The following is a 27,919-nucleotide window of genomic DNA, read 5'->3' as shown; positions in this document are numbered from 1 at the left end:
TCTCCTCCCTCTCCCCTGACAGGGGTGACCTCCTTAAGGCACGCTGGCACTGTCACATTTGATGCCATCGATTGCCCCTCTCTGTGCCCATGCATATGCAGAGTGGCATCCTGCCTCATCACTGGGGACAGTCAGCCAGAGTAGACAGTGCAGTCAGGGCCAGTGAGCTATCATGATGGATGGATGGATGGATGGATGGATGGATGGATGGATGGACAGATGGACGGATGGATGGATGGACAGATGGACAGATGGATGGATGTGATTTAAACCATAAACACTTCCTAACAAAAGCAGCTGATGACAGGCATCATGTATTACTAACATTACACCACTATAAAAAGCAAATGGACCAATTGCAATGCTGATATCTCGAACAAAGATCACAGGCTCATAAGCAATCCACCAAGGGCATTCTGCTGAGCTGGATAACAATCTGAGGGATCGTTCTGAAAGTAGGACAGATTATCAGATCAACTCAATGAGTCAATCCATATTTTATAGTGATCAGCTGGACTTTTGCAGCTGCTGCTCAGAGAGAAAGAATCAATGTCCATCCGTGAATGTGTCACGTGTCTCTAATTCACACAGCTGCTAGCTTGGCAAAGACGCAATAAACACCCTCAAATCCCATTTATCTGGCAATGTTCTTGGCTATGGATGCCTCCTCCGTTTGATCACCCTGGTCTTTTGTGTTGTGTCCACAGACATGAAAATGAGATGAAATTGAAGCCAATTGCTTTTCACAGAATGCAAATGTACGTTTTTAAAACATCTCTCACTGTAATAATAGAGACTTAATAGCAACAGCAATCCAGTCCACCCTTCTTATCTTGGCTAGCGAGTTCATCTCCTTCTGAAGGAATGTCTTCACTCAGTCACAGCGAGTGAAATCAACTGACGATTTCAAAGGCATCGCAGATGAGAAATGGTCCTCCAGTTCTCCCCCTCTACCAAACCAACAGGGACCAACAGGGACCAACAGGGACTCATATATTGATTGCTGTCACACCTCAGAATGTACAAGCACTATCTATAACAAATATGACAGATAGGTGCTCCTCGCTGTTCTAACCTGCCATAGCAGCAGACGAAAGCAGTATTTCAAACAAACCTTCAATTTGATAGCAGGTATACTTTAACAGGAGGAGAAATTGTTTTGCTATTCATTCTTATCTCAAGTGGAGAGGCAATAAGAAGCAGTCCACATCCTTGAGCATTCAGTTATCACCTTTCTATCATTCTCTGCACCATTCCAACACACTACAGTTTTTTATTGCAATTCTGCCAAACAAAACAAAACAAACAGCAAACATTTGAGTGGAGAATGCAAGTTAAAAAAAGACTAATGGGTGAAAAACTTAAATATTTTTCAGTTATGTAGTGTTTTGAAACATGAGGCCAGCAAATGCCATATGTTACATAATGTGTGTGGCTATTACTGTGGACACATCTAATGTTTCCACAGAAGGTGATGGCTTTCAATTGAAGAGTTGATTTCCAAAATGCTATAACCACCAATTCCTTACGTGTTTTTTTCATCAGAAGTGATTGCTTATGTGTACCTTCATGTGTGAAAATGAAAAGGCGTTTTTTTGCAAAACACTAGCTTATTTCCATTGTTGAGCTGGAATGGAACGGTCGTATCCTGTATAGTTGACTGTGATATGTGGTTGTCTCACCCAGCTATCTTAAGATGAATGCACTAATACTGTAAGTCACTCTGGATAAGAGCATCTGCTAAATGACAAAAACATCAAATGTAAATGTTTTACTTACAGATCTCATATTACTGTATTGAAAACATTTGTAAAATGTTTTGTTAAATATGAATGTCACAAATATAGCATTTGTACAGTTCTTTATAAACGTAACAAATTACAAAAAGTAATTATTTGTTACATTTGTTACATTTACTTATTTCTCTGAGATTTCTTTGAAACCATCAAGTGATTTTAAACAAACACATGTTTGTCATTGAACAACCCCATGCCATGATTAGATAGTGAGAAAACACACCAATCTCTTTCATAAGATCTTTAAACAATTAAGGCTAATTTACCAACATTTTCGTAAATGTAGAGTGCCTTTCGGAAAGTATTCAGACCCCTCGATTTTTCCCACATGTTGCTATGTTACCGCCTTATTCTAAAATGGATTAGATTGTCTTTTTCACCTCATCAATCTAAACACAATAGCCGATAATGGAGAAAAAAATATAAATATCAGATTTACATAAGTATTGAGACCCTTTGCTCAGTACTTTGTTGAAGCACCTTGTCAGCGATTCTTCTTATTGGGTAAGAAATGCAACAAACTTGGCACACCTGTATTAGGGGAGTTTATCCCATTCTTCTCTGCAGATCCTCTCAAGCTCTTTCAGGTTGAATGGGGAGCGTTCTGTTCTCTCCAGAGATATTCGATCGGGTTCAAGTCCAGGCTCTGGCTGACCCACTCAAGGACATTCAGTGATGCTGCCACCACCATGCTTCACCGTAGGGATGGTGCCAGGTTTCCTCCAGATGGGACTGTTGGCATTCAGACCAAAGAGTTCAATCTTGGTTACATCAGACCAGAGAATCTTGTTTCTCATGGTCTGAGAGTCTTTAGGTGCCTTTTGGCAAACTCTAAGCGGACTGTCATGTGCCTTTTACTGAGGAGGAGCTTCCATCTGGCCACTACCATAAAGGCCTGATTGGTGGAGTGCTGCAGAGACGGTTGTCCTTCTGGAAGTTTATCCCATCTCCACAGAGGAAGTCTGGAGTGACCATCGGGTTCTTGGTCACCTCCCTGACCAAGGCCCTTCCCCCCCGATTGCTCAGTTTGGCCAGGCGGCCAGCTCTAGGAAGAGTCTTGGTTGTTCCAAACTTCTTTGATTTAAGAATGATGCAGGCCACTGTGTTCTTGGGGACCTTCAATGCTGCTGAAATGTTTTGTTACCCTTCCCCAGATCTGTGCCCCGACACAATCCTGTCTCGTTGCTCTACGGACAGTTCTTTTGACCTCATGGCTTGGATTTAGCTCTGACATGCACTGTCAACTGTGGGACCTTACATAGACAGGTGAATATACCACAGGTGGACTCAAATCAAGTTGTAGAAACATCTCAAGGATGATAAATGGATACAGGATGCCCCATTTTGAATTTTGTAGCAAAGGGTCTGAAAACTTATATGAATAAGGTATTTCTGTTTTTTGTTTTTAATACATTAGCAAAAATGTCTAAAAACCTGTTTTTGCTTTGTCATTATGTGGTATTGTATGTTGATTGCTGAGGATTTTTATTTATTTAATCAATTTTAGAATAAGGCTGTAACGTAACAAAATGCGGATAAAGTCAATGGGTCTGAATACTTTCTGAAGGCACTGTAGATCTTCTCTGTCAGGTAGGGACTGAGTTCAGTACAGAAACCACAGGCACCCTGTGTGACCTACTGTAATCACATGTGTTGTGTGTGTGCGTGCATGGTGCGTGCGCGTTTGTGCGTGAATGTGTTAGCATAAATATGTGCAATACGTTGTATTAAGATGAAATGGAGCAAGAGACCACAGCCAACACGTTACACATCTACACATCTACAGCTTAGAGATAGATATTGCTACAGTGGGACTATAGGATGTGTTAAATGCTCCTCCGGTGTGTGTTTGGATAGTAGGATCCTTCATGCTTATTTAAAGTGTAAAAGTCATGATTTGAATGTAATACCGCGAATGAGTGCACATTTCTGTGTGCATATAATGTACTGCATGTACATGAAAATGTGTGTGCATAATGGTGAATGAGTACTCATGTAAATGTATTGATTATGCTTGTGATTATGTAATCATAGGTATGAATGTGTGAAAAAGGAAGAACGGGATATATTTATGTATATGTGTGTGTCTGATAGTGTGTCTATGACCCTGTCCCTGTCTTTGTGTGTGCGTGATCATGGTGTGAAAACAGGAAGGAAGGGATCTGTTTATGTTTAAATATGTGTGTGTGCGAGTAACAGTTCCCATTCCTGTCTCTCACTGGACTCAAACATAGGACCTTCTGTTACACGTGCAACTGCATGTGTCTGTGTACTATAAATGTGTGAAATGTGTACTGAATGTGACTCACCATCCATGTCTAGTCTCTGCATGATGATGGCCAGCTCCACCTCACTGGGCATGTATCCCAGAGACCTCATGGCCATGCCCAGCTCCTGCTTGGAGATGAACCCATTCCCATCCCGGTCCAACACCCTGAATGCCTCCCGGATCTCTGTCAACACAAACACATACAAGGAGAAGGGAGAGGAGAGGGAGCATCCATCATGGTTAGGGATTATTTTAGCTATGTGCCTTAGTTCAAGAACAATGCAAATGACATCTGCAATAACCGGGTAGGCAACTTTTATGGTGGTGTCAAATAAGCTTGCCCTGTGTGTACGACAAGCCACTGCACTGTGGCTGTGTTACTCCTTACCTTCAGTTTTTAACATACCCGTTAACGCTGAGCCTAAAAGTCAGCAGGCTTCACTATGCTTTTATGAATTCATATTTTATTAGTGTGTCTACAGAGACTGGGAGGCAGTAAGCAGGGAGAAAGAGACAGAGCGAGAGAGAACTAGAGAGAGAGACAGAGAGAGAAAGAGAGAGAGGGATAGAGAGGGAGAGGGGAAAGAGAGAAAGGCAGCCATGGGTATTTTTAATTAAAGGTAGAATTTCAGATCTCTAAAGAACACTATGTTTGCATGGTATGCTTCAGCACACTACTGAATACTGGATCATTTGAGGATGGGTACTTCTGGAATACATGGCTTTAACTCACCAGGACCAGGGTGAGAAAGAGGGAGTCACCCAAGACCCAGTCTAACTCAAACATGAATCAAGTCCAAACGTGTTCCAGACATGGGATGCAATGTCATACACCTTTTGAAACCATTAGAAAGAGCAAAGTACAGGATACCTTATACTTATTGTAGTCCAAAGATAACCCAAGCATGAAGTAAAGTTTCATCCTGGAGGTGACCTGCCCATGCTGCCAATCTTTAGCCTATCCTTGGTCAATCATCTGTCAATCATCTACTGAGAAGCTGTCATTCCTTCATAGCCAGTTAGGGGAGTAGGAGTGATTTGGTGCTCTGAACTGCAAGGAGGACGATGGTGTGTAAATGTCATGGTTTTTCTCTGTATTTAAATCACCTTGTAAAATGAGAAACTATATTTCGGGTCATTAAAAGCACTCAGATGTTATTGAGGGCTCAGGTTAGTCATTCTACCAGCCTCTGAACAGTCTTTTGTTATTCCCTGCTTCCCAAGACATCTGGCCCGAGCAAACACACTTAGCCATTTTCCTTCATAACGCAGTACAAAAGCTAGTTCCAACCAGACGCTTGTTTTAGAGAACACACACAGACACACACACAGCATAACACAACAAACAGAGAACAACACAAGCACAATAAAGGTGTATGGATTTATTTTGGCACACTGAAATGAGCCCACCAGGAGGAGCAGAGTGAGTGACTCAGGCCTTTGTAGAGTAGGTTACTGTGTCTGAAGCCTCGGGCCCATTTGAACACAACAACAACATTCAGACCACGTGTCATATATTCATACAGATCTTTTCCGCTATTTTGCTATTTCACGCACCACTGCTCCCATATCCATTAGGGCCCTCTTCTGATGCTCTGAAAACCAAAGCTTTACAGCGGAGAACGATGACAAAGAATTGATGACAAAACACTACCAAAGGAACAGGAATAACTAAGGAAAATTTCAGACAGAGAAATAAATCAGAGTAGAAAAATACTTTTCCAGTGTTTATAATGAGTTCTATTTGCTATGTGATATAAAGTTAGTGCTGTCGGTGCTGTATGTCTCTGTAAATGATAATCTCATACACACATCTTGCCTGACCTTTCAGAGACAGCAGCAGAAGCAGTAGCAGCACAGATCGACAGAGGCAAGACTACCTGGTACACAAAGATCTCTACCCTGACCAACATCTATTCTACACGCTGCAGCGCTCAGAGCACTACACACACACACATACCAACCACACACAAATCAGACAGTCCACATCACGCAGAACAAGACACAAAGGGAAACCACATCCCCTCTCCAACAGGCTGAGAGTTTATTAACAATGTGTAGCTGTACTAAAGCTGACTGACGACAACGTGCTGTATGTGGTGAGTCAGATAGTTCAACTCAGTGCAGTTACACTGTATCACGTTAATGGCCATAGATAAAGACACTTACAGGTAGGAACACCAAATTGCCTCAGTAAATATCCCCATGGTGGAAATGGTGAGCATGCTAAATGGTAGCTTTGTGTAAGCTATTATGGATAAACTAATAAGCCAAGGATATGATTGCTAATCATTACTGTAGTGTAGTGTGTATATATGATCAACAATTTTGTCTTTATTTCTGTTGACAGAGGTGCAGTATATGCGTATTTGTCCATTACATTGATTGACCTTATGAGGACCTCCCAATAAGAACTATATACATTTCCCAATTCATTACATTTACCCAATACTTTACCGCTGTCCCAAAACAACTTAACAAATCAAACTAGAGAAAGCCATGCAGTGCAAACTGCCAATATTGCTGTAGCATAATAACACCACTCTGACTTTGACAGAGTAGGTGGCTATTAGCCATTTACGGTGCACTCTACATCCAATTTGCCATAAACACCTTAAAGGAAAACTTTCAAAATACAGAAATCATCATTGTATGATACATTCTGCATCATGCAAAATGCATCATAAGGTGATGATTTCTGTATTTTCAAAGTTACATATCTTGAGAACGTGATTGCTGACAAGCAAAACATTTTGGGACTATGTCAACAATGGACTACTGAAACAAACACCAAAAGTTAGTTTTAGGGTGGAAGTTTCCTTTAATGTGACATCATTGGATTATTACAGTATTTGTGGTTGAAGCGTCTAGTGTAGTTCACTATGAGCACTGTGATGATGTTAATAATAATAATATCAATCAGGCCTGGGCTGGGCTCCACCTCCGGCCTGGCCAGTGGAGTGATTAGTCTCAGAACGATGTACAGAACACACACAAGACAAACACAGACTCATAAATACAGACTCAGCTACTGCCTCTAATTAATGTCAAAAACAGAGAGGACAAAAGCCCATGAATCGAATTCTACTGGTGTGATAAGTGATGTTAGGAAAATGTAGTCATAGTTAAGAAGGTTCATAGTTTATAAAGACAACGGTTTGTTGGCTCCAGCGACAGGAGCAACTGGTGTTTTGACTGGTCCAACCTCACTGATTCATGTCAAAACTGTGTTTAGGCTCAGAATACTGTCTTACTACTTATCCCATTACTCTCTCTAGCCTACTGTTTATAGTGCCCGTATCAAACACCCAAACCCCAGCCTTCCTCAAAGTCCCTCTATGCCCCTCACCAGCCAAATCCACAGTCCCAGTCCTAATCTCTATCCCCTCTCACCCAAACCAACTAACCAAGCCCAACCCAACCCAACCCAACATAACACAACCAAGCCCAACCCAACCCAACATAACCCAATCAAGCCCAACCCAACCCAACCCAACCCAACCCAACATAACTCAACCAAGCCCAAACCAACCTAGCCCCAGTAGTACCAGCCCAAGCCCTGAGGGGACTCACCGTTTAGCTCCTCCTCTGAGATGCTAGCCAGCTGGTCACAGTCGTTGTCCTCAGACAGAGAGTGACTCAGATAGTTCCCCTTGTACAGCAGCCCTGCCGTCACATGGTGGAACGGCATCTTGTCCCTGAGAGAGAGAGAAAAAGGGTGGGGGGATTAGTTTAAGAACACTTAGATCAGAACATGAGAGAGAGAGCGAGAGAAATCTAATGTCATGTGTCACATGCTTCATTAAACAACAGGTGTAGACTAACAGTGAAATGCTTACTTACGGGCCCCTCCCAACAATGCAGAGAGAAAAATAGATAATAGAAAAATAATAACACGAGGAATAAATACAGAATGAGTAACGGTAACCTGGGTAACTGTGATAGATATGTACATATAGGTAGGGATAAAGTGACTAGGCAACAGGATAGATAATAAACAGAAGCAGCAGTGTATGTGATGAGTCAAAGGAGTTAGTGCAAAAAAGGATCAATGCAGATTTCAAAGATTTCATTGAGTTACAGTTCATAAGGAAATCAGTCAATTGAAATAAATTCATTATGGCCCTAATCTATGGATTTCACGACTGTGAATACAGATATGCATCTGTTGGTCACAGACACCTTAAAAAAAGTAGGGGTGTGGATCAGAAAACCAGTTAGTATCTGGTGTGACCACCATTTGCCTCATGCAGCGCGACACATCTCCTTCGCATATAGTTGATCAGGCTGTTGATTGCGGCCTGTGGAATGTTGTCCCACTTTTCTTCAATGGCTGTGCGAAGTTGCTGGATATTGTTGGGAACTGGAACAAGCTGTCATACATCATCCAGAGCATACCAAACATGCTCAACGGGTGACATGTCTGGTGAGTACGCGGGCCATGGAAGAACAGGGACATTTTCAGCTTCCATTATTTGTGTACAGATCCTTGTGATATAGGGAGGTGCACTATCATGCTGAAACGTGAGTTGATGGCAACGGATGGTATCTCTGTGCATTCAAATTGCCATAGATAAATTGCAATTGTATTCGTAGTCCGTAGCTTATGCCTGCTCATACCATAACTTCAATGCCACGATGGAGCACTCTGTTCACAATGTTGACATCAGCAAACCACTCGTCCATACAACGCCCTATACATGGTCTGAGATTGTGAGGCCGGTTGGACGTACTGACAATTGAACGCTCCCTCAAAAACTTGAGACATCTGTGGCATTGTGTTGTATGACAAAACTGCACATTTTAGTGTGGCCTTTTATTGTCCCCAGCAAAAGGTGCACCTGTGTAATGATCATGCTGTATAATCAGCTTCTTGTTACGCTACAACTGTCAGGTGGATGGATTATCTTTGCAAAAGAGAAATGCTCATTAACAAGGATGTAAAAAATGTGTGCACAAATTTTAGAGAAATAAGCTTTTTGTGTGTATGAAAACTTTCGGGGATCTTTTATTTCAGCTCGTGAAACATGGAACCAACACTTTACATGTGCGTTTATAGTTTTGTTCAGTATATTTAATGAACTATATAGCAGTTTTATGGCTTGAGGTATAAGCTGTTCAGGGTCCTTTTGGTTTCAGGGCCTTCCTCTGACACCGCCTGACATAGAGTTCCTAGATGGCAGGGAACTTGGCCCCTGTGATGTACTGGGTTGTACGCACTACCCTCTGTAACGCTTTGCAGTCTAATGCCAAGCAGTTGCCATACCAAGCGGTGATGCAGCCAGTCAAGATCTTCTCAATGATGCAGCTGTAGAATGTTCTGAGTATTTTGAGGGACCATGCCAAATATTTTCAGCCTCCTGAGTGGCTTGTTGTGCCTTCTTCACGACTGTGTTGGTGTGTGTGGACTCGATCTGTGCTGATAATTCCTTAGTAATGTGGTCACCTAAGACCTTGAAGCTCTCGACCCGCTCCACTACAGCACCATCGATATGGATGGGGGCGTGCTCGGCCCTCCGTTTCCTGTAGTTCACGATAAGCTCCTTTGTCTTGCTGAAGTAAGTATGTGGACACGTCTTCAAATGAGTGGATTTGGCTACTTCAGCCACACCCATTGCTGACAGGTGTAAAAAAAAAATCTATCACAAAGCCATGCAATCTCCATAGACAAGCATTTGCAATAGAATACAGTGCCTTGCGAAAGTATTCGGCCCCCTTGAACTTTGCGACCTTTTGCCACATTTCAGGCTTCAAACATAAAGATATAAAACTGTATTTTTTTTTGAAGAATCAACAACAAGTGGGACACAATCATGAAGTGGAACGACATTTATTAGATATTTCAAACTTTTTTAACAAATCAAAAACTGAAAAATTGGGCGTGCAAAATTATTCAGCCCCCTTAAGTTAATACTTTGTTGCGCCACCTTTTGCTGCGATTACAGCTGTAAGTCGCTTGGGGTATGTCTCTATCAGTTTTGCACATCGAGAGACTGAATTTTTTTCCCATTCCTCCTTGCAAAACAGCTCGAGCACAGTGAGGTTGGATGGAGAGCATTTGTGAACAGCAGTTTTCAGTTCTTTCCACAGATTCTCGATTGGATTCAGGTCTGGACTTTGACTTGGCCATTCTAACACCTGGATATGTTTATTTTTGAACCATTCCATTGTAGATTTTGCTTTATGTTTTGGATCATTGTCTTGTTGGAAGACAAATCTCTGTCCCAGTCTCAGGTCTTTTGCAGACTCCTTCAGGTTTTATTCCAGAATGGTCCTGTATTTGGCTCCATCCATCTTCCCATCAATTTTAACCATCTTCCCTGTCCCTGCTGAAGAAAAGCAGGCCCAAACCATGATGCTGCCACCATCATGTTTGACAGTGGGTATGGTGTTTTCAGGGTGATGAGCTGTGTTGCTTTTACGCAAACATAATGTTTTGCATTGTTGCCAAAAAGTTCAATTTTGGTTTCATCTGACCAGAGCACCTTCTTCCACATGTTTGGTGTGTCTCCCAGGTGGCTTGTGGCATACTTTAAATGACACTTTTTATGGATATCTTTAAGAAATGGCTTTCTTCTTGCCACTCTTCCATAAAGGCCAGATTTGTGCAATATACGACTGATTGTTGTCCTATGGACAGAGTCTCCCACCTCAGCTGTAGATCTCTGCAGTTCATCCAGAGTGATCATGGGCCTCTTGGCTGCATCTCTGATCAGTCTTCTCCTTGTATGAGCTGAAAGTTTAGAGGGACGGCCAGGTCTTGGTAGATTTGCAGTGGTCTGATACTCCTTCCATTTCAATATTATCACTTGCACAGTGCTCCTTGGGATGTTTAAAGCTTGGGAAATCTTTTGTATCCAAATCCGGCTTTAAACTTCTTCACAACAGTATCTCGGACCTGCCTGGTGTGTTCCTTGTTCTTCATGATGCTCTCTGCGCTTTTAACGGACCTCTGAGACTATCACAGTGCAGGTGCATTTATACAGAGACTTGATTACACACAGGTGGATTGTATTTATCATCATTAGTCATTTAGGTCAACATTGGATCATTCAGAGATCCTCACTGAACTTCTGGAGAGAGTTTGCTGCACTGAAAGTAAAGGGGCTGAATAATTTTGCACGCCCAATTTTTCGGTTTTTGATTTGTTAATAAGGTTTGAAATATCCAATAAATGTCGTTCCACTTCATGATTATGTCCCACTTGTTGTTAATTCTTCACAAAAAAATACAGTTTATATCTTTATGTTTGAAGCCTGAAATGTGGCAAAAGGTCGCAAAGTTCAAGGGGGTCGAATACTTTCGCAAGGCACTGTATATCTGCTCCGGTACACTGTAAGTGCTGCTATTGTGAAGTGGAAACGTCTAGGAGCAACAATGGCTCAGCCGTGAAGTGGTAGGCTACACAATCTTTCAGAACGGAACGCATGGTGTTGAAGCACGTAGAGCGTAAAAATCGTCTATCCTCGGTTGCAACACTCACTACTGAGTTCCAAACTACCTCTGGAAGCATTGTCAGCACAAGGGGTTTCCATGGTCGAGCAGTTGCATACAAGCCTAAGATCACCATATGCAATGCCAAGTGTTGAACGGAGTGGTGTAAAGCTCACCACCATTGGACTCTGGGGCAGTGGAAACCTATTCTCTGGAGTGATGAATCACGCTTTACCATCTGGCAGTCAGACGGACTAATCTGGGTTTGGCGGATGCCAGGAGAACGCTACAATGAATAGTGCCAAATGTAGAGTTTGGTGGAGAAGGAATGGGTCTGGGGCTGTTTTTCATGGTTTGGGCTAGGCCCCTTAGTTCCGTTGAAGGAAAATCTTAACGATACAGCATACAATGACATTCTTGACAATTCTGTGGCAAAAGTTGGGGAAGACTCTTTTCTGTTTCAATATGACAATGCCATTGTCCACAAAGCAAGGGCCATACAGAAATGGTTTGTCGAGATCTGTTTGGAAGAACTTTACTGGCCTGCACAGAGCCCTGACCTCAACCCCATCAAAAACCTTTGAGATGAATTGGAACGCCGACTATGAGCCAGACCTAATCGCCCAACATCGGTGCCTGACCTCACTAATGCTCTTGTGGCTGAATGGAAGCAAGTCCCTGCGGCAATGTTCCAACATCTAGTGGAAAACCTTCCCAGAAGAGTGGAGGCTGTTATACAGTATCATCAAAGGGGGGACCAAGTCCATATTAATGCCCATTCATTTTTATGAGATGTTTGACTACAAGGTGTCCACATACTTGGTCATGTAGTGTATATGGCAATTAAAAATCAAAACTGGAGGGTTTTCACAGATAAAAATGTATATACTGTAGTATGTATAAGATGGAAGTAGAAGCCTAAGTGTTGTTGTCCATTACTTTACTCCAATTAGGGGAGGGGTGGGAGGGTTAGGGGAAAATAATAAATAAGGAAAACATATTTAATCATAACAATATTTTTTAAATAATATATATTTACAAAAATATATATACAGTGCATTCGGAAAGTATTCAGGCCTCTTCCCTTTTTTCCCATTTTGTAACGTTACAGACCTATAAAAAATATATAAAAATTATATTTTCTCCTCATCAATCTATACACAATACCCTGCAATGACAAAGCGTAAAACAGGTTTTTAGAATATTTCAAAAGGTTTAGAGACCTTATTCACAAAAGTATTCAGACCCTTTGCTATTCGACTCAAAATTGAGCTCAGGTGCATCGTGTTTCCATTGTTCATCCTTGAGATGCTTCTATAACTTGATTGGAGTCCACCTGTGGTTAATTCATTGATTGGACATAATTTGGAAAGGCACACACCTGTCTATATAAGGTCTCACAGTTGACAGTGCATGTCAGAGCAAAAACCAAGCCATGAGGTGGAAGGAATTGTCCGTAGAGCTCCGAGACAGGATTGTGTCGATGCACAGATCTGGGGAAGGGTACCAAAACATTTCAGCAGCATTGAAGGTCCCCAAAATCACAGTGGCCTCCATCATTCTTAAATCAAAAATGTTTAGAACCACCAAGACTCTTCCTAGAGCTGGCCGTCTGTCCAAAATCAGCAATCGGGAGAGAAGGGCCTTGGTCAAGGAGGTGACCAAGAACACGATGGTCACTATGGCAGAGCTCCAGAGTTCCTTTGTGGAGATAGGCGATCCACCCAAAAGGACAACCATCTCTGCAGCACTCCACCAATCAGGCCTTTATGGTAGAGTGGCCAGGCGGAAGCCACTCCTCAGTAAAAACACATGATAGCCTGCTTGGAATTTGCCAAAAGGCACTTAAAGGACTTTCAGACCATTAGAAACAAGATTCTCTGGTCTGATGAAACCAAAATTGAACTCTTATCTTCATGCCAACAGTCACGTCTGGAGGAAATATGGTCAATCCCTAAGGTAAAGCATGGTGGTGGGAGCATCATGCTGGGGGGGGATGTTATTCAGCGGCAGGGACTGGGAGACTGGTCAGCTTCGAGGGAAAGATGAACAGAGCCAAGTACAGAGAAATCCTTGATGAAAACCTGCTCCAGAGTGCTCAGAACCTCAGACTGGGGCAAAGGTTCACCTTCCAACATGGCCCTAAGCACACAGCCAAGACAACGCAGGAGTGGCTTCGGGACAAGTCTCTGAATGTCCTTGAGTGACTCAGCCAGAGCCCAGACCCAATCGAACATCTCTGGAGAGACCTGAAAATAGCTGTGCATAGACACTCCAAATCCAACCTTACAGAGCTTGAGAGGATCTGCAAGGAAGAATGGGAGAAACTCCCAAAATACAGGTGTGCCAAGCTTGTAGCGTCATGCCCAAGAAGACTCAAGGCTGTAATCACTGCCAATTGGTGGATGCCTCTTGAAATTGAAAAAATATATATTTTTTTTTCCACCTTTATTTAACCAGGTAGGCTAGTTGAGAACAAGTTCTCATTTACAACTGCGTCCTGGCCAAGATAAAGCAAAGCAGTGCAACACAAACAACAACACAGAGTTACACATGGAATAAACAAACGTACAGTCAATAACACAATAAGAAAACGTCTACATATAGCGTGTGCAAATTAGGTAAGATTAGGGAGGTAATACAAAGGCTGCAAAGTAATTACAATTTAGCAAATAACCACTGGAGTGATAGATGTGCAGAAGATGAATGTTCAAGTAGATACTGGGGTGCAAAGGAGCAACAAAAAAACAAAAACATAACAATATTGGGATGAGGTAGTTGGATGGGCTATTTACAGATGGGCTATGTACAGGTGCAGTGATCTGTGAGCTGCTCTGACAGCTGATGCTTAAAGTTAGTGAGGGAGATATGAGCCTCCAGCTTCAGGGATTTTTGCACTTCGTTCGAATGAGGAGTTGAAAGAAAGAAAGAGGCTATGTGTGATATAGAAAAATATATTTTAAATCTCATAGGCCAACGGGTAAGGTAGTGTACACATTTTCAACAGAACACTCCCCCAACCACCACTCTCAATAGAGGGATATTTGTCATGCTTTGACTTGCAACCACTCTCCAACTTTTGGGGAACTAATTTCAGGATTCAGAGATGCATCACAAAAACTAATTGGTGAAGGAAGTTGCGCAGTTGCGCACATCATTAACCAGGGTCTGGAAAACAGCTGGAACATTAGTAAGTCCAAACGGCATGAACCTTTACTCATATGTCCATTAGGAGTGTTGAACGCTGTCTTCCACTCATCTCCCTGTCTGATGCGCATCATATTGTACGCATCCCGTAAATCCAATTTAGAGAAAACCATAGCTCCCTGTAGTCTCTTAAAAGCTGATGACATAAGAGGAAGGGAGTAACGGTTCTTGATGGTAATTTTATTTCAACCCTGGTAATCGATACAGGGACGTAATCCCCCATCCTTCTTCCCAACAAAGAAAAAACCAGCTCCTGCACGTGAACTGGACGGCTGAATAACATCAGCCGCCAGCGCCTCCTCAATGTAACAGTTCATGGCTGCAGTATCTGGATTTAAGAGAGAACACAGCCCTCCTCTCAGAGGAGTGGTACCAGACAGGAGGTCGATGGCACAATCGCAGGGCCTGTGAGGAGGTAGTTTGCTGGCCCTTTGTTTGCTGAGGACCTGACCCAAATCGCAGTAATCCCGAAGGTACGCGGGAAAGGTCAGGCTTGTCAAACCCAGCCAGAGGAACAGGAGGATCGGAAGTCTACAGACGAGCAGGACCGGAAAGGTGTGGAGAGAGTTCCTGGCAGGTGAACTGGCATGACGAATTCCATTCCAGAACTCTTCCCGAAGGCCAGTCAATTTGAGGATTATGGGTGGAAAGCCACGGATGTCCAAGAACCAGGGGAAGTTCAGGAGAGTCCACCAGATGTAACTGGATAAGCTCCACATGGTCATCCAGAACTCGTAGCTGAATAGGCATGGTGAGTTGCTTCACCTTCCCAGACTCTAGGTGTTGACCATCCAGCGCAGTGACCGACAACGGAGTGTCCAGCTCAGTCAGCGGCAGCCTCTGTTGGTGAGCTAATGTGCGATCCAGAAAGCAGCCAGTATCCCCAGAGTCTATGAAAGCAGGAATGTCCAACTGTTCATTGTCCCAACACAGGTTGGCCGGAAGCAAGGTGCGTACCGTATCGGCCGCAGGAGACTGTATCTGACTCTCCAGAGCGGCAAGTCTGGTGCCTCCCTATTGCATCGGCTCCTCTGAAGGATATGAAGGAGAACCATAGCCGAATTGAGAACCCTGACGAGGTACAGGACAAGCAGGCCCAGCATACGGCAGTGGAACAAATGAAGAATCGACTCCCTCAGCGGGGCACGAAACACTGGAACCAACTCGGAACCTGTCCGTCTTCTCATGACGACGTTCCCGAAACCGGTTGTCAATCGGATGGCCAGAACGATAAGCTCCTCCAGAGTGTCAGGGTTGTTCCGGGAAGCAAGTTCATCCTTGAGAACCTCGCTGAGTCCGTTCAGAAAGACTGAGTGAAGTGCCTCTATATTCCAACCGCTCTCAGCGGCGAGCGTCCGAAAGTCAATGGCGTAGTCAGCTCCGCTCCGGCTGCCCGGCCAAAGTGCAATGAGTCTTTGAGCAGCAGTCCTACCACTGATGGGGTGATCAAACACCCTCCTCATCTCCTTTGCCAATTGAAACAAATGTCTGATTGCTGCTCCCAGATGGCTGTGGCCGAGGCCAGAGCCCGTCCTGGGAGCAAGGAGATGACATATGCCACTCTGGAACGCTCAGTGGGAAATGTTGATATTTACAGCTCGAAGGCCAGCGAACATTGGAGTAGGAACCCACTACACCTCCCAGATTGCCCCTCATAGAGCTCCGGTGCTGGGAGATGAGGCTCCCGAGGGGAGGAAGATGATGAGTTGGTAGGAAGTGGAGGGTTAGAAACCACCACAGGTTCAGCAACAGTTGCTCCTGTCTGTCCCCTCTGTAGAGTGAACACAAGAGTTCCTAAATCCTCCGACAATGTCTTCAGCCGTGCCTCATGGCGACCAATCACTGTTCCATGGTGAGTGAGAGCCGACCGTAAGTGGTGGAGCTCAGAGTGTCCCCCGGACGACAGAGAAATCTCTGCTGGGTCCATTTTGAGGCTCAGGTCTACTGTGACATTAGTGCTAGTATGAACTCAGACGCAGGCACAGAGAAACACAGCAGGCAGAGGTGAGGGCTAATCCAGAATATTTACTTAAGGTCTTAGCAAAACAACAAAGCAAGGGCACACGAGAACACTGAACAAACATGAGACCTGAGAAACTGGCCCAGTCCACAGAGGAACCTAAATAGTCATCCAGCGGGTGATCCCAATAACCCCAATCAGGGTCACCTGGATACTAGAAGTAACCCAAGGGTGCTCTCCAGTGGCAACCTCAAATAGTACACTCAAGGGAGAAAACTTGACCTGTGACAGTTTGTCAGTAAACGGGAAAGTGAGTGTACCATTGATTGCTACTGTCCAAGAGATCACTTTTTGTGAGATTTTAAGATTGATTCATTAAGAATCAAAGAAAGCGAATTGGAACAATCAAAGAATAAAAAACAGTACTCTGTCACTGCTAATAAAGTCTTTTCTATTTTCCCGTAATTCTATAACTAGGCTAACTCATTTGTCTTGTGGCATTATTTCTCTGTGAATGTAACATACTACTGCGCTCTGATCTCTGAAATACTGATGCACCCCATATGAACAGTATTCATACAATTATTGAAATGTTTTACTTATCGTAGGGCCACATTGGGTTCTAGTTTCAATTTATCTTGGGTATTTAATATCAATCAATGGCATCCCCTTGTGCAAAGAAATATAATTAGTTCACTTTGGTGTTTATATACAGTATATTGTAAGTCTATGGTCCTACTATACATTAGGATTTGTCTCACGTTTCTGACACTTTAAGAGCTACTCTTTTTAAAAGGCTTGTGTAACCCAGAGCATTGCAGCAGACATGGAGTAGAATACAGAGCAGGGAGAGGATAACTAGAGAGGTCCTTCCTACTTTTGGGGTCTCCTCCAGACCCAGGGGTAGTTTAGTGATTCTCTTCCCACAGCCCCTATATCTCTGCGGGTGTAGCACTGTGAGTCTGGCAAGTGAGAGTATAGGTTAGTAAATCTATGACCATGGATAAAACAGAACTACATGTAACTGAAACAAGATGTGTGTATGAGTCCAGAGAGACAGCGCAGTGTTGGGCCAACTAAACCATCCGCTACTGTATTGTATGCATTGTTCTAACAGCAGGACAGTGTTGAACAAACATAAGTGGGAAACAGTGTACTCGCTCGTACGCGCACACACACACACACACACACACACACACACACACACACACACACACACACACACACACACACACACACACACACACACACACACACACACACACACACACACACACACACACACACACAGAGAGTTGTGCTGCAGACACTGCAGTAGCTGGACCAGAATTGGCAATAAAACCCACTACTTGTTTTATTTGTTTATGATTCAAATGCATAATGTTACCCCATTAGTTACTATATAGGCGTACAATAGAGAAAGCGGAGGTGGTCTGACAGTGTACTGTATATAACAATTTGTTATTTGTCATATACCCGTTACTAATGGCAAACTCATTACTAATGGCGTGCTTTGAAACCAACCTGTGAGAAGCAGAGAGAGCGAGAAGCTACATTCCTCCAGATTGGAATATTATGCATCAGGGCCCACTGATTCACTAGACCACAAATTATACTGTATATTCTGGCTTGCCCTCAAGGAGTGGGTCAGAAGGCTATGCATATGCATATGTCCTGGAGGAGAGAGGGGGAGGAAAGGTGTGACCACTAGCCTGCCACCTACAGGGGGACCTAACCTCAGACCTAAGGGAGTCCTGGAAAGCATAACTAATTAACCTGTTGTCTCATTTAGGTTTGTGACTGTGTCCAGAGGCTATTCATTACTAATCAACCTGTTACATCTCCCAAAACCGCACTAATGTCTTGAGGCATATAGAGGGGAGCAAGGCATGACCAATCAACCTGCTGTGTCAGTTAAGCCCCCAACTGTGTTTGTGTGTGTTTCCTGTCCTACGGGAAGGCATGACTAATCAAACTCCAGCCTTACTACAGGCAGCAGCAGTGTTATGCATTAGCCTTCTGTGTGATGCCCGGGGATACCCGATGGCCATTCCTCACTTCCAACCCCACAACATGCACACACACAAAGTCAATTGTATGATGGAGTATGGAGTTGGACATGGTATGGTATGATGTTGAGAATACTCTGAATTGGATCAGACCAACACAAAATGATCATAGGGTCACACTAAACAAAATTCCCAACAAACTTCTGAAAGATGCATTTCATGTGTCAAATATGATCAAACTTAAGTTGATTCTCACATACTGTACTGTAAGTTACAGTGCAGCAACAGCTGTACAGCATAATGCAAGACAGCCTATAGCCAAGGTCGTAACTGTTATATAGTTAAAGACGTATGGTGCTGAATATTCATCATGTAGTTTATATTGATAGTTCCTTCTGCTCTTGAGAGCTCAAAAGACATACCCTCAACACACTGCTTTAAAACATCTCTAGTTATGACAACCCTTGACCGGTGTGTATACAGTATATATAGCCCCCCCAAAATATTATGTGTTTGTTGATCGATCCTACACATACTGTACAGTAATCAATGATAGATGAGGTATCAATGAAAGCTGAAGCTTTACATTAAGGTTGTGGCTTGACACTGGCCCATGTGGCCATGCCTGATAACTAATCTAAGGTCATAACCTGTCCATACTTGACGACACCATTCAGTCCTTCAGCAGTCTCTATCGATGAGCCTTGTCAACACATAACTAAAGCTTCAAGTTTTAAAGTAATGTGCACAAGTCCAGTGAAATGTCTTTCTTGCAAGCTCCAAACCCAACAATGCAGTAGTTAATATCAATGTAGCACTAAAAATAACATAAGGTAGAACAAAAACACATGAGAAATAAAAATAAGAACATTAGAAAGTAAGAAGCTAGATACAGGGTCAGTTCCAATACAATATTTACAATGTGCAGGGATACTGGAGTGATAGAGGTTGACATGTATAGGGGTATGATGACTAGGCATCAGCATGTATGATTAACAGAGTAACTAAACCCAGAGCCAACATGATGCCTCCTTCACCATGACTAGTCTGGTGTAAATAAATACAGTATACAGTAGAACGCCTTTAGCCAACTACTGAAGGTAAGGTGCAGCGGGATGACAACAGTAGCACCTCTGCTGCATTTCCTCCAGTGGAGAAGTCTAAATGGCACAATGACATGATATATTTCCTCATGACACCTTATGTGAAGTGGAGTCTGGTTGGATCATTCCACCTCAAAAAGCACTAGAAAATAGGATTTCAACACTCACCATCTCAAATTGTTCTGAAATTGTATATATCGTTAGAACTAGAAAAGATTAGCATTCCTGCAACATTATTCTGTTGAAAAATAATTTGATCTCTGACACATTAAGCTAATTGATTGCAGTCAAACTGCCAATTTTAATTTAGAAGATTTATATAATATTCAATAAATATAGTATTTAACATCGGATTTGGAAAACCCTTTTTTCTAACATGAGGATCCAAAGAAATGGTCTGAAGCCACCCACGGATGTCTGTAGTGACGCCTCAATCAGTGAGATGCAGTGCCATAGACCGCTGAACCAGTGTCTGTAGTGACGCCTCTATCACTGAGATGAAGTGCCATAGACCGCTGAACCAGTGTCTGTAGTGACGCCTCAATCACTGAGATGAAGTGCCATAGACCGCTGAACCAGTGTCTGTAGTGACGCCTCTATCACTGAGATGAAGTGCCATAGACCGCTGAACCAGTGTCTGTAGTGACGCCTCTATCACTGAGATGAAGTGCCATAGACCGCTGAACCAGGGTCTGTAGTGACGCCTCAATCACTGAGATGAAGTGCCATTGACCGCTGAACCAGTGTCTGTAGTGACGCCTCTATCACTGAGATGCAGTGCCATAGACCGCTGAACCAGGGTCTGTAGTGACGCCTCTATCACTGAGATGCAGTGCCATAGACAGCTGCGCCACTCGGGGGCCCAGAGTAAGATGGTTTGGGATGAGTTGGACCACAGAGTGAAGGAAAAGCAGCCACTAAGTGATCAACCTTATGTGGGAACTCCTTCAAGACTGTTGGAAATGCATTCCAGGTGAAGCTGGTTGAGAGAATGCCAAGAGTGTGCAAAGCTGACATCAAGGCAAGGGGTGGCTACTAGGAAGAATCTCCAATATAAAATGTATTTGGATTTGTTTAACACTTTTTTGGTGTTGTTGTTGTTGGTGTTGTTTAACACTTTTACAGTGTAGAAAATAGTAAAAAATAAATAAAAACCCTGGAATGAGTAGGTGTGTCCAAATTTTTAACTGGTACTGTAGGTACCATTGACTTGCATTGGATTTGTACCACAAATGCTAAAAGGTTTACATTTGAAACAGTGGCCAGGTAAACTAAACCAAAGCATTGGTTGCTGTCATACCTGGTCCATAGATGGCTTACAGGGTAAGAAAAGTAATATGTCCATTTGTAATTTGGATGAACGAACCCTTTAACATCCTTAAAAAATAATCACCTAATAGCAGAAACAGCACCATCTAGTGGTCTGAATTTGTAATATCAGGATGTTGGATGGGACATAAACCCCACTTCAATGACTAATTCTCTGAACAGAGCAAAAAACACAAAATTCACCAAATTCACCAAATTCACTGAAAATACATTAAATAGGATGAAAAAACAATACTCAGAGCCGCAGCTCCATACTACTTGTCAGACAGAGATGTGATACTATATAATGGGGTGGGATTGAAGTGGGTGACTTTGGACCATTTCTTTGGATCCTCATGTCTTTCTCATTGTTAGAAAAAAGTTTGGTCCAAATCTGATGTTAGATACTGTAATTGTTGAATATTATATGAATACTATAAATAAAAATGGCCAATTTGGGTGCAATCAATTAGTTTAATTTCTCAGAGATCAAATTATATTTCAACAAAATAATGTTTCCGGAATACTTATGTTATCGTTTTTTTATCTACAGAATTTTTTTTAGAACAATATGAGATGGTGGGTGTCATGGCTTGCTGAAATGGAACGTCCTCTTTGAGTAGTCATCCGCTATGAGTTTTAATCTGAACTCTAAAAACCCATCAATGATGCCATTAAACATTAGCCACAGAAGGACAGACACTAAACTATGATTGAAGACAACTGATGTTAAAGTATGCCACTAATATTGATTACAACTCTGTTATAGTCAAGTGACAAAGGAAAAATATATTTTTTAAACATATGGTCCCACATGGCAAGGGAAGTAATACTTCCAAAAATGAGAATACGGATCCCACAGCCATCCTAACTGCCAGACCAGTCCACTACACAGGCTATACGTGTATATGAGCAGAAGGTTGTTAGAGATCCCAGTCCCTGCTGTTCTGTTGCTTACCCATACGGATCCCCATACTCTGTGGTGGGGTACAGATGCAGCACAACAGGCTCCTTCACCGGGCTCTCCATCATGTCTCTGGGGGTAGGGGTTCCTGAACCTGGTAACTCTCCCTCTCCTTCTCCTCCTACCTCAGGTACAGGTTCCTCTGTCCGACTTTGATGCTCCTGCTCCGTCACTTCCATCAGACGTTTCTGCAGGCAGACTCCTAATCCCAAACACAGCTGCAGCAGCAGGCTGCCTGTCCCCGGACAACTGAGCCCGACTGCTGCCTCACGAATTTGGGCTTCTCCCAAAGCAGCAGCATCAGCATCCGGAAATCCGTTGATAATATATGAGCCGTGGAAGAGGCAGTATAGTGGCTCTCTCTCTCTCTCTCTCACTCACTCACTCACTCACTCACCCACTCACTGACTCTCTCACCCTCTCCCATTATATTTCTCTGTCTCTATTTCCCTCTCTCTCTCTCTCTCTCTCTTTTACTCACTCACTCAAACACTCAGGCAAACATTCCTCCACATGTGGAAACAAGGTTGAAGACTCATTAGTGAGTCCTGACTCCCAATGACTGCAACAGCCTTTAGTCTGCGGCTGCGCTCCCGCTCATACCTCGCTAAGTGTATTCACAGTGCGTCGCGACAACAAATGTTGCAAAAGTCTACCTGGTGCGCGACATGTGTAAATACATTTTTTTAAAAGGAAAAAAAAGTGACATGCAATGATAAGCCCGCGTAAAAAGCGGGCGTCACGGGAGACTCAGCGGTAGAGGAGCACCGATAGCGCATCACAGCCCCGCGGGAGGGACACTCAGCTCGCTGTTCTAATGAGATGTGTGAAAATAGAAATTCACACCTCCAGAACAACACAGCTATCCAGAATAATTTCTGGTATGTTGTTAACCACACACTCATCATCAGTATGATAGAGGGTCAGTGTTGACATGGAATGATCTGATAATCAAAATGCATTGGGATCAACTATTCATCTCCGTCAGTCACTGAAATGTCATGGCATTTTGATGGGTCTTTTCGTATTTACATTCATACCATGGTAGGCCTGTCCTACAAGATCGAAATGATGATGCAGTTCTGTGATTAGTCTACAGTGTTTTTCTTTATCTACTCCACAATATCAAAATAAATTGTATATTTATCGATTTTAGAATCTATCATGAAAATTCAAACATCATACCCGAAACTGTCAATCCATTCAAAATGATCGGCACGTTCTTCTGTCAATCATGCTAGACAGAGGAACGAAGGCTATTAAATAAAAACAGGTGCAGAAGAACCAGTAAATACTAAGGCAGTCAGAAATAGGCTATTTCCAATGGGTACAGATAAGTTCAAATGTTACTGAATATGACTCAAATGTTGTATTGAATTCCAGATGTACCTTTCAGGGGAGCAGTGGGTTGTCTTTGAAAGCGATGAATCAAATCCGTAGTCGATAGGATCCCCTACTTAGACGAACTGGGATCCAGTTTCAATACCTCGCCTGAATTCTCATAAATGATGGTTGTTTTTAATTGTTGCAATAAGCTACAATGTGGAACAATGTTTCTACCACAACAAAAGGATGCGTTGGTTGATCGTCTTTCTGTTGACAAGTCCATGCGTAGCTTACTGGGAACATTCACTGCCCCAGTTCCAGCCGGCGCAATCAAACAGTTGCACTTTTGGACCAAGTCCCATCAATTTTCACAGCCCCTATCCGTCCACACCATATCCATATGCTACAGTGATATAGGTGCTCACCGCTCATAAAATGTTGTCTAAGTAACCCAAGCCGTTTGTTTCGTGTAACTGTCCTATAGCTGCCAGATTTATTGGTGCCAAACGCCTGGAGAGATTGATGACCACAAGCCTTCGGCGGCGTTCAAGGCGAAGCTTCTACACAATCAATTTCTCAGGACGCTTTAGAGTTCGGTGTTTAACGGTTGTTTGCCTCTCCAATCCACCTTTCGGTGTCAATTCTAGGGTTTCCTACTGAAAAACAGGTCTTATCCTTGCAAAAACGGTTCAGTCATAATTTCTTCTTCCACAGGCTGTTGTTAACCAATGTGTCGCCCGCGCTCAACAAGGACAGACTGACCAGCGGAGAGTCATTACTCTGGTTTAGCACTGCACATCCGTTAGATCTGCGCGCCTTATTGAAATACGGGATGATTTGCATCCCAATCTGCAACCATTAGGGAACTTGACTATTCTTTTTTTAATTATTCATAGCCTACGCCCTTTTGAGTTTAAAAAGGGCTAACATAGCCTATCAATTCTCATCCATACGTTTGAGTAAATTTATATGATATGGTCATTGGTCACCTAAATCCAGCTCATGCATGTTCTTCAATAATTCGTTTAATTTTCCCTTTGGCTGTTTTTCAGAAGATGAAATGCACGGTATATTTAACATTCCAGAGACTCCTGTTGTAACATTATAACCTGCATAAATAAAGACTGCTATGGATTTCACAGTCACCAACAGAATGATTTTCATCTTCCCCACTAAACTGAACCGTATCTCCAGAAATTCTCTGGACAGGCACTACTCCCTGGTTAACAGGGGCAGACTGGGACCAAAAAATGGTCTCTGGCATTTCTGACACACCAGGCAATTATTTTCTGTTATGCCACTCACGGCCAATTTTCTTTCCTAGAGGCCCCCACAAAGGCCCATTTTTCTTGCCAGATAATGATATTTTTGTCCTAAAAACTCATGTTAGACAGGCCCCCTGATCAAAAAGAATGTACCCAGTTAACATCACATTCCCTATGGCTCTATAGCTGAGTGGTCCCACTATCAGTAATAAGTTGGTTTCTATTAATATTTAATTAAAATATATCCCAGGGATTTCGTGTAGCTTCATAATAAAGACTACATTTAATGTGCGGCTAAGTCCCATGTGTCTGGATTGGGAAAGAAAAGTTGCTTATGTCATAATAAAAGTCAGTTCTGATTTGTAACTTGTGAGAGGCCTGTAGTATAGAGGCAGACAGCTTTAAGTTTGACATACTTATCACATTTTTCATTTCATGGTAATTTAGACGGTTAAATTAGAAAGCATCTCTATCTTCTTCAGGTTCCACATAATTGTTCACTCATGTGTGACTGAGAAAGACTCTTCATGAGTCTGCTGTGGACATTGCAATGTTAAGCTATAGTGGGGAATTGTAAAACTAATTTTTAACACCCACAAAGTTTTTGTATCCACAATCATTAGATTCATGAATACCTTAATTTACAGTCTTTCATCACTGTAGGTGTTACAGAGACCATGTGGATCCAGGCAAAATGTGGCAAAATACCAGATAGAATTGTGAATCCTTTCTGGCTGCTGTGTTGTCTGTGTTGTGGGAATATTAACTGAAACTATTGACAGCTCATTATTAAGGCAAATTAAGCATACAGCAAAAGCTAATTAAGTATAATATTCAAGTACAGGGGAGCTTGTTTTCCTTTTCAAGATTTTGCTAATTCACTCCTCATTATAACCTTTACCTCTCTCTCTCTCTCTCTCTCTCACACACACACACACACACACACACACACACACACACACACACACACACACACACACACACACACACACACACACACACGCGCGCGCGCGTGTAAATGAGAATCCCCCACACTTCTCACACCTTCCGTTAGCTCTTAGCTCAATCTCTCCACCAGCTGCCTCAGAAGGCTCATCTCATGAGAACTGTGTGTGTGTGTGTGTGTGTGTGTGTGTGTGTGTGTGTGTGTGTGTGTGTGTGTGTGTGTGTGTGTGTGTGTGTGTGTGTGTGTGTGTGTGTGTGTGTGTGTGTGTGTGTGTGTGTGTGTGTGTGTGTGTGTGAGAGAATAATGTTTCTATCTTCAGAAACAATTTTAGAACAATCTGAGATGGTTGGCGTCATGGCTTGCTGAAATAACAGAGTGACTCCTGTGTGTGCATAATAATTATCATATAATTTGGTAGGTACTTACAGTGCCTTGCGAAAGTATTCGGCCCCCTTGAACTTTGCAACCTTTTGCCACATTTCAGGCTTCAAACATAAAGATATAAACTGTATTTTTTTGTGAAGAATTCAGCCCCTTTACTTTCAGTGCAGCAAACTCTCTCCAGAAGTTCAGTGAGGATCTCTGAATGATCCAATGTTGACCTAAATGACTAATGATGATAAATACAATCCACCTGTGTGTAATCAAGTCTCCGTATAAATGCACCTGCACTGTGATATTCTCAGAGGTCCGTTAAAAGCGCAGAGAGCATCATGAAGAACAAGGAACACACCAGGCAGGTCCGAGATACTGTTGTGAAGAAGTTTAAAGCCGGATTTGGATACAAAAATATTTCCCAAGCTTTAAACATCCCAAGGAGAACTGTGCAAGCGATAATATTGAAATGGAAGGAGTATCAGACCACTGCAAATCTACCAAGACCTGGCCGTCCCTCTAAACTTTCAGCTCATACAAGGAGAAGACTGATCAGAGATGCAGCCAAGAGGCCCATGATCACTCTGGATGAACTGCAGAGATCTACAGCTGAGGTGGGAGACTCTGTCCATAGGACAACAATCAGTCTTGTATTGCACAAATCTGGCCTTTATGGAAGTGGCAAGAAGAAAGCCATTTCTTAAAGATATCCATAAAAAGTGTTGTTTAAAGTTTGCCACAAGCCACCTGGGAGACACACCAAACATGTGGAAGAAGGTGCTCTGGTCAGATGAAACCAAAATTGAACTTTTTGGCAACAATGCAAAACGTTATGTTTGGCGTAAAAGCAACACAGCTCATCACCATGAACACATCATCCCAACTGTCAAACATGGTGGTGGTAGCATCATGGTTTGGGCCTGCTTTTCTTCAGCAGGGACAGGGAAGATGGTTAAAATTGATGGGAAGATGATTGGAGCCAAATACAGGACCATTCTGGAAGAAAACCTGATGGAGTCTGCAAAAGACCTGAAACTGGGACGGAGATTTGTCTTCCAACAAGACAATGATCCAAAACATAAAGCAAAATCTACAATGGAATGGTTCAAAAATAAACATATCCAGGTGATAGAATGGCCAAGTCAAAGTCCAGACCTGAATCCAATCGAGAATCTGTGGAAAGAACTGAAAACTGCTGTTCACAAATGCTCTCCATCCAACCTCACTGAGCTCGAGCTGTTTTGCAAGGAGGAATGGGAAAAAATGTCAGTCTCTCAATGTGCAAAACTGATAGAGACATACCCCAAGCAACTTACAGCTGTAATCGCAGCAAAAGGTGGCACTACAAAGTATTAACTTTAAGGGGGCTGAATAATTTTGCACGCCCAATTTTTCAGTTTTTGATTTGTTAAAAAAGTTTGAAATATCCTATAAATGTCGTTCCACTTCATGATTGTATCCCACTTGTTGTTGATTCTTCACAAAAAAATACAGTTTTATATCTTTATGTTTGAAGCCTGAAATGTGGCAAAAGGTCGCAAAGTTCAAGGGGGCCGAATACTTTCGCAAGGCACTGTATATGTGTCCTGTTTCACACATATAAGTGTGTATTATACACATGTGTCATTTGGAAATATGTTTTTTGGATATCCCAACTTCCACTGAGACAACCTTGGAAAGTAGGGTCACAGCCAAGGTTAGCCTATATCATGTGAAGGAGGCTGGATCTAGAGCCTATGGAAGCTGTGGATTAGCTGACTTGAAATATCAAATCTGTCCCTAAACACCTGACAACAGCTGAGGAGATGTGTTGGCATCTCTAAACCATCTCTGTAACAACATAGGATCTTCCTGCCAATCAAACGGCACCATGAGACATTGGCCATTGGACATGGTGCCAGGCAGGCTGCACCATCAGGCCTGCTGCTAACCCTGTTGAAATAGGTTGTTCGGCCAA

At 42.7% G+C, this 27,919-nt stretch overlaps 1 protein-coding gene across 2 annotated transcripts in view; it reads right to left on the bottom strand.

Annotated features, from left to right (window-relative positions):
• Positions 1 to 23,675, bottom strand: part of LOC135546422 (calcium-binding protein 8-like) — a 58,372-nt gene extending 34,697 nt beyond the window's left edge. The window contains exons 1-3 of one of the 2 annotated variants that reach the window (XM_064974837.1): positions 23,440 to 23,675; positions 7,639 to 7,763; positions 4,106 to 4,249 (exon numbers count right to left, since the gene is read on the bottom strand). In XM_064974837.1, the coding sequence (XP_064830909.1) occupies positions 4,106 to 4,249; positions 7,639 to 7,756 (262 nt within the window). In that variant the 5' untranslated portion in view covers positions 7,757 to 7,763; positions 23,440 to 23,675. Of the gene's footprint in view, positions 1 to 4,105; positions 4,250 to 7,638; positions 7,764 to 22,044; positions 22,412 to 23,439 lie in introns of those variants that run through there. The other variant, XM_064974836.1, reaches the window with a different exon arrangement.
• Positions 23,676 to 27,919: the final 4,244 nt, after the last annotated feature.

This window comes from Oncorhynchus masou, chromosome 9, assembly GCF_036934945.1.
Source record: "Oncorhynchus masou masou isolate Uvic2021 chromosome 9, UVic_Omas_1.1, whole genome shotgun sequence".
NCBI classification, from domain to species: domain Eukaryota; kingdom Metazoa; phylum Chordata; class Actinopteri; order Salmoniformes; family Salmonidae; genus Oncorhynchus; species Oncorhynchus masou.
Note: the sequence above shows the minus strand (reverse complement) of the source record. Positions and strands in the feature narration are given on the sequence as shown.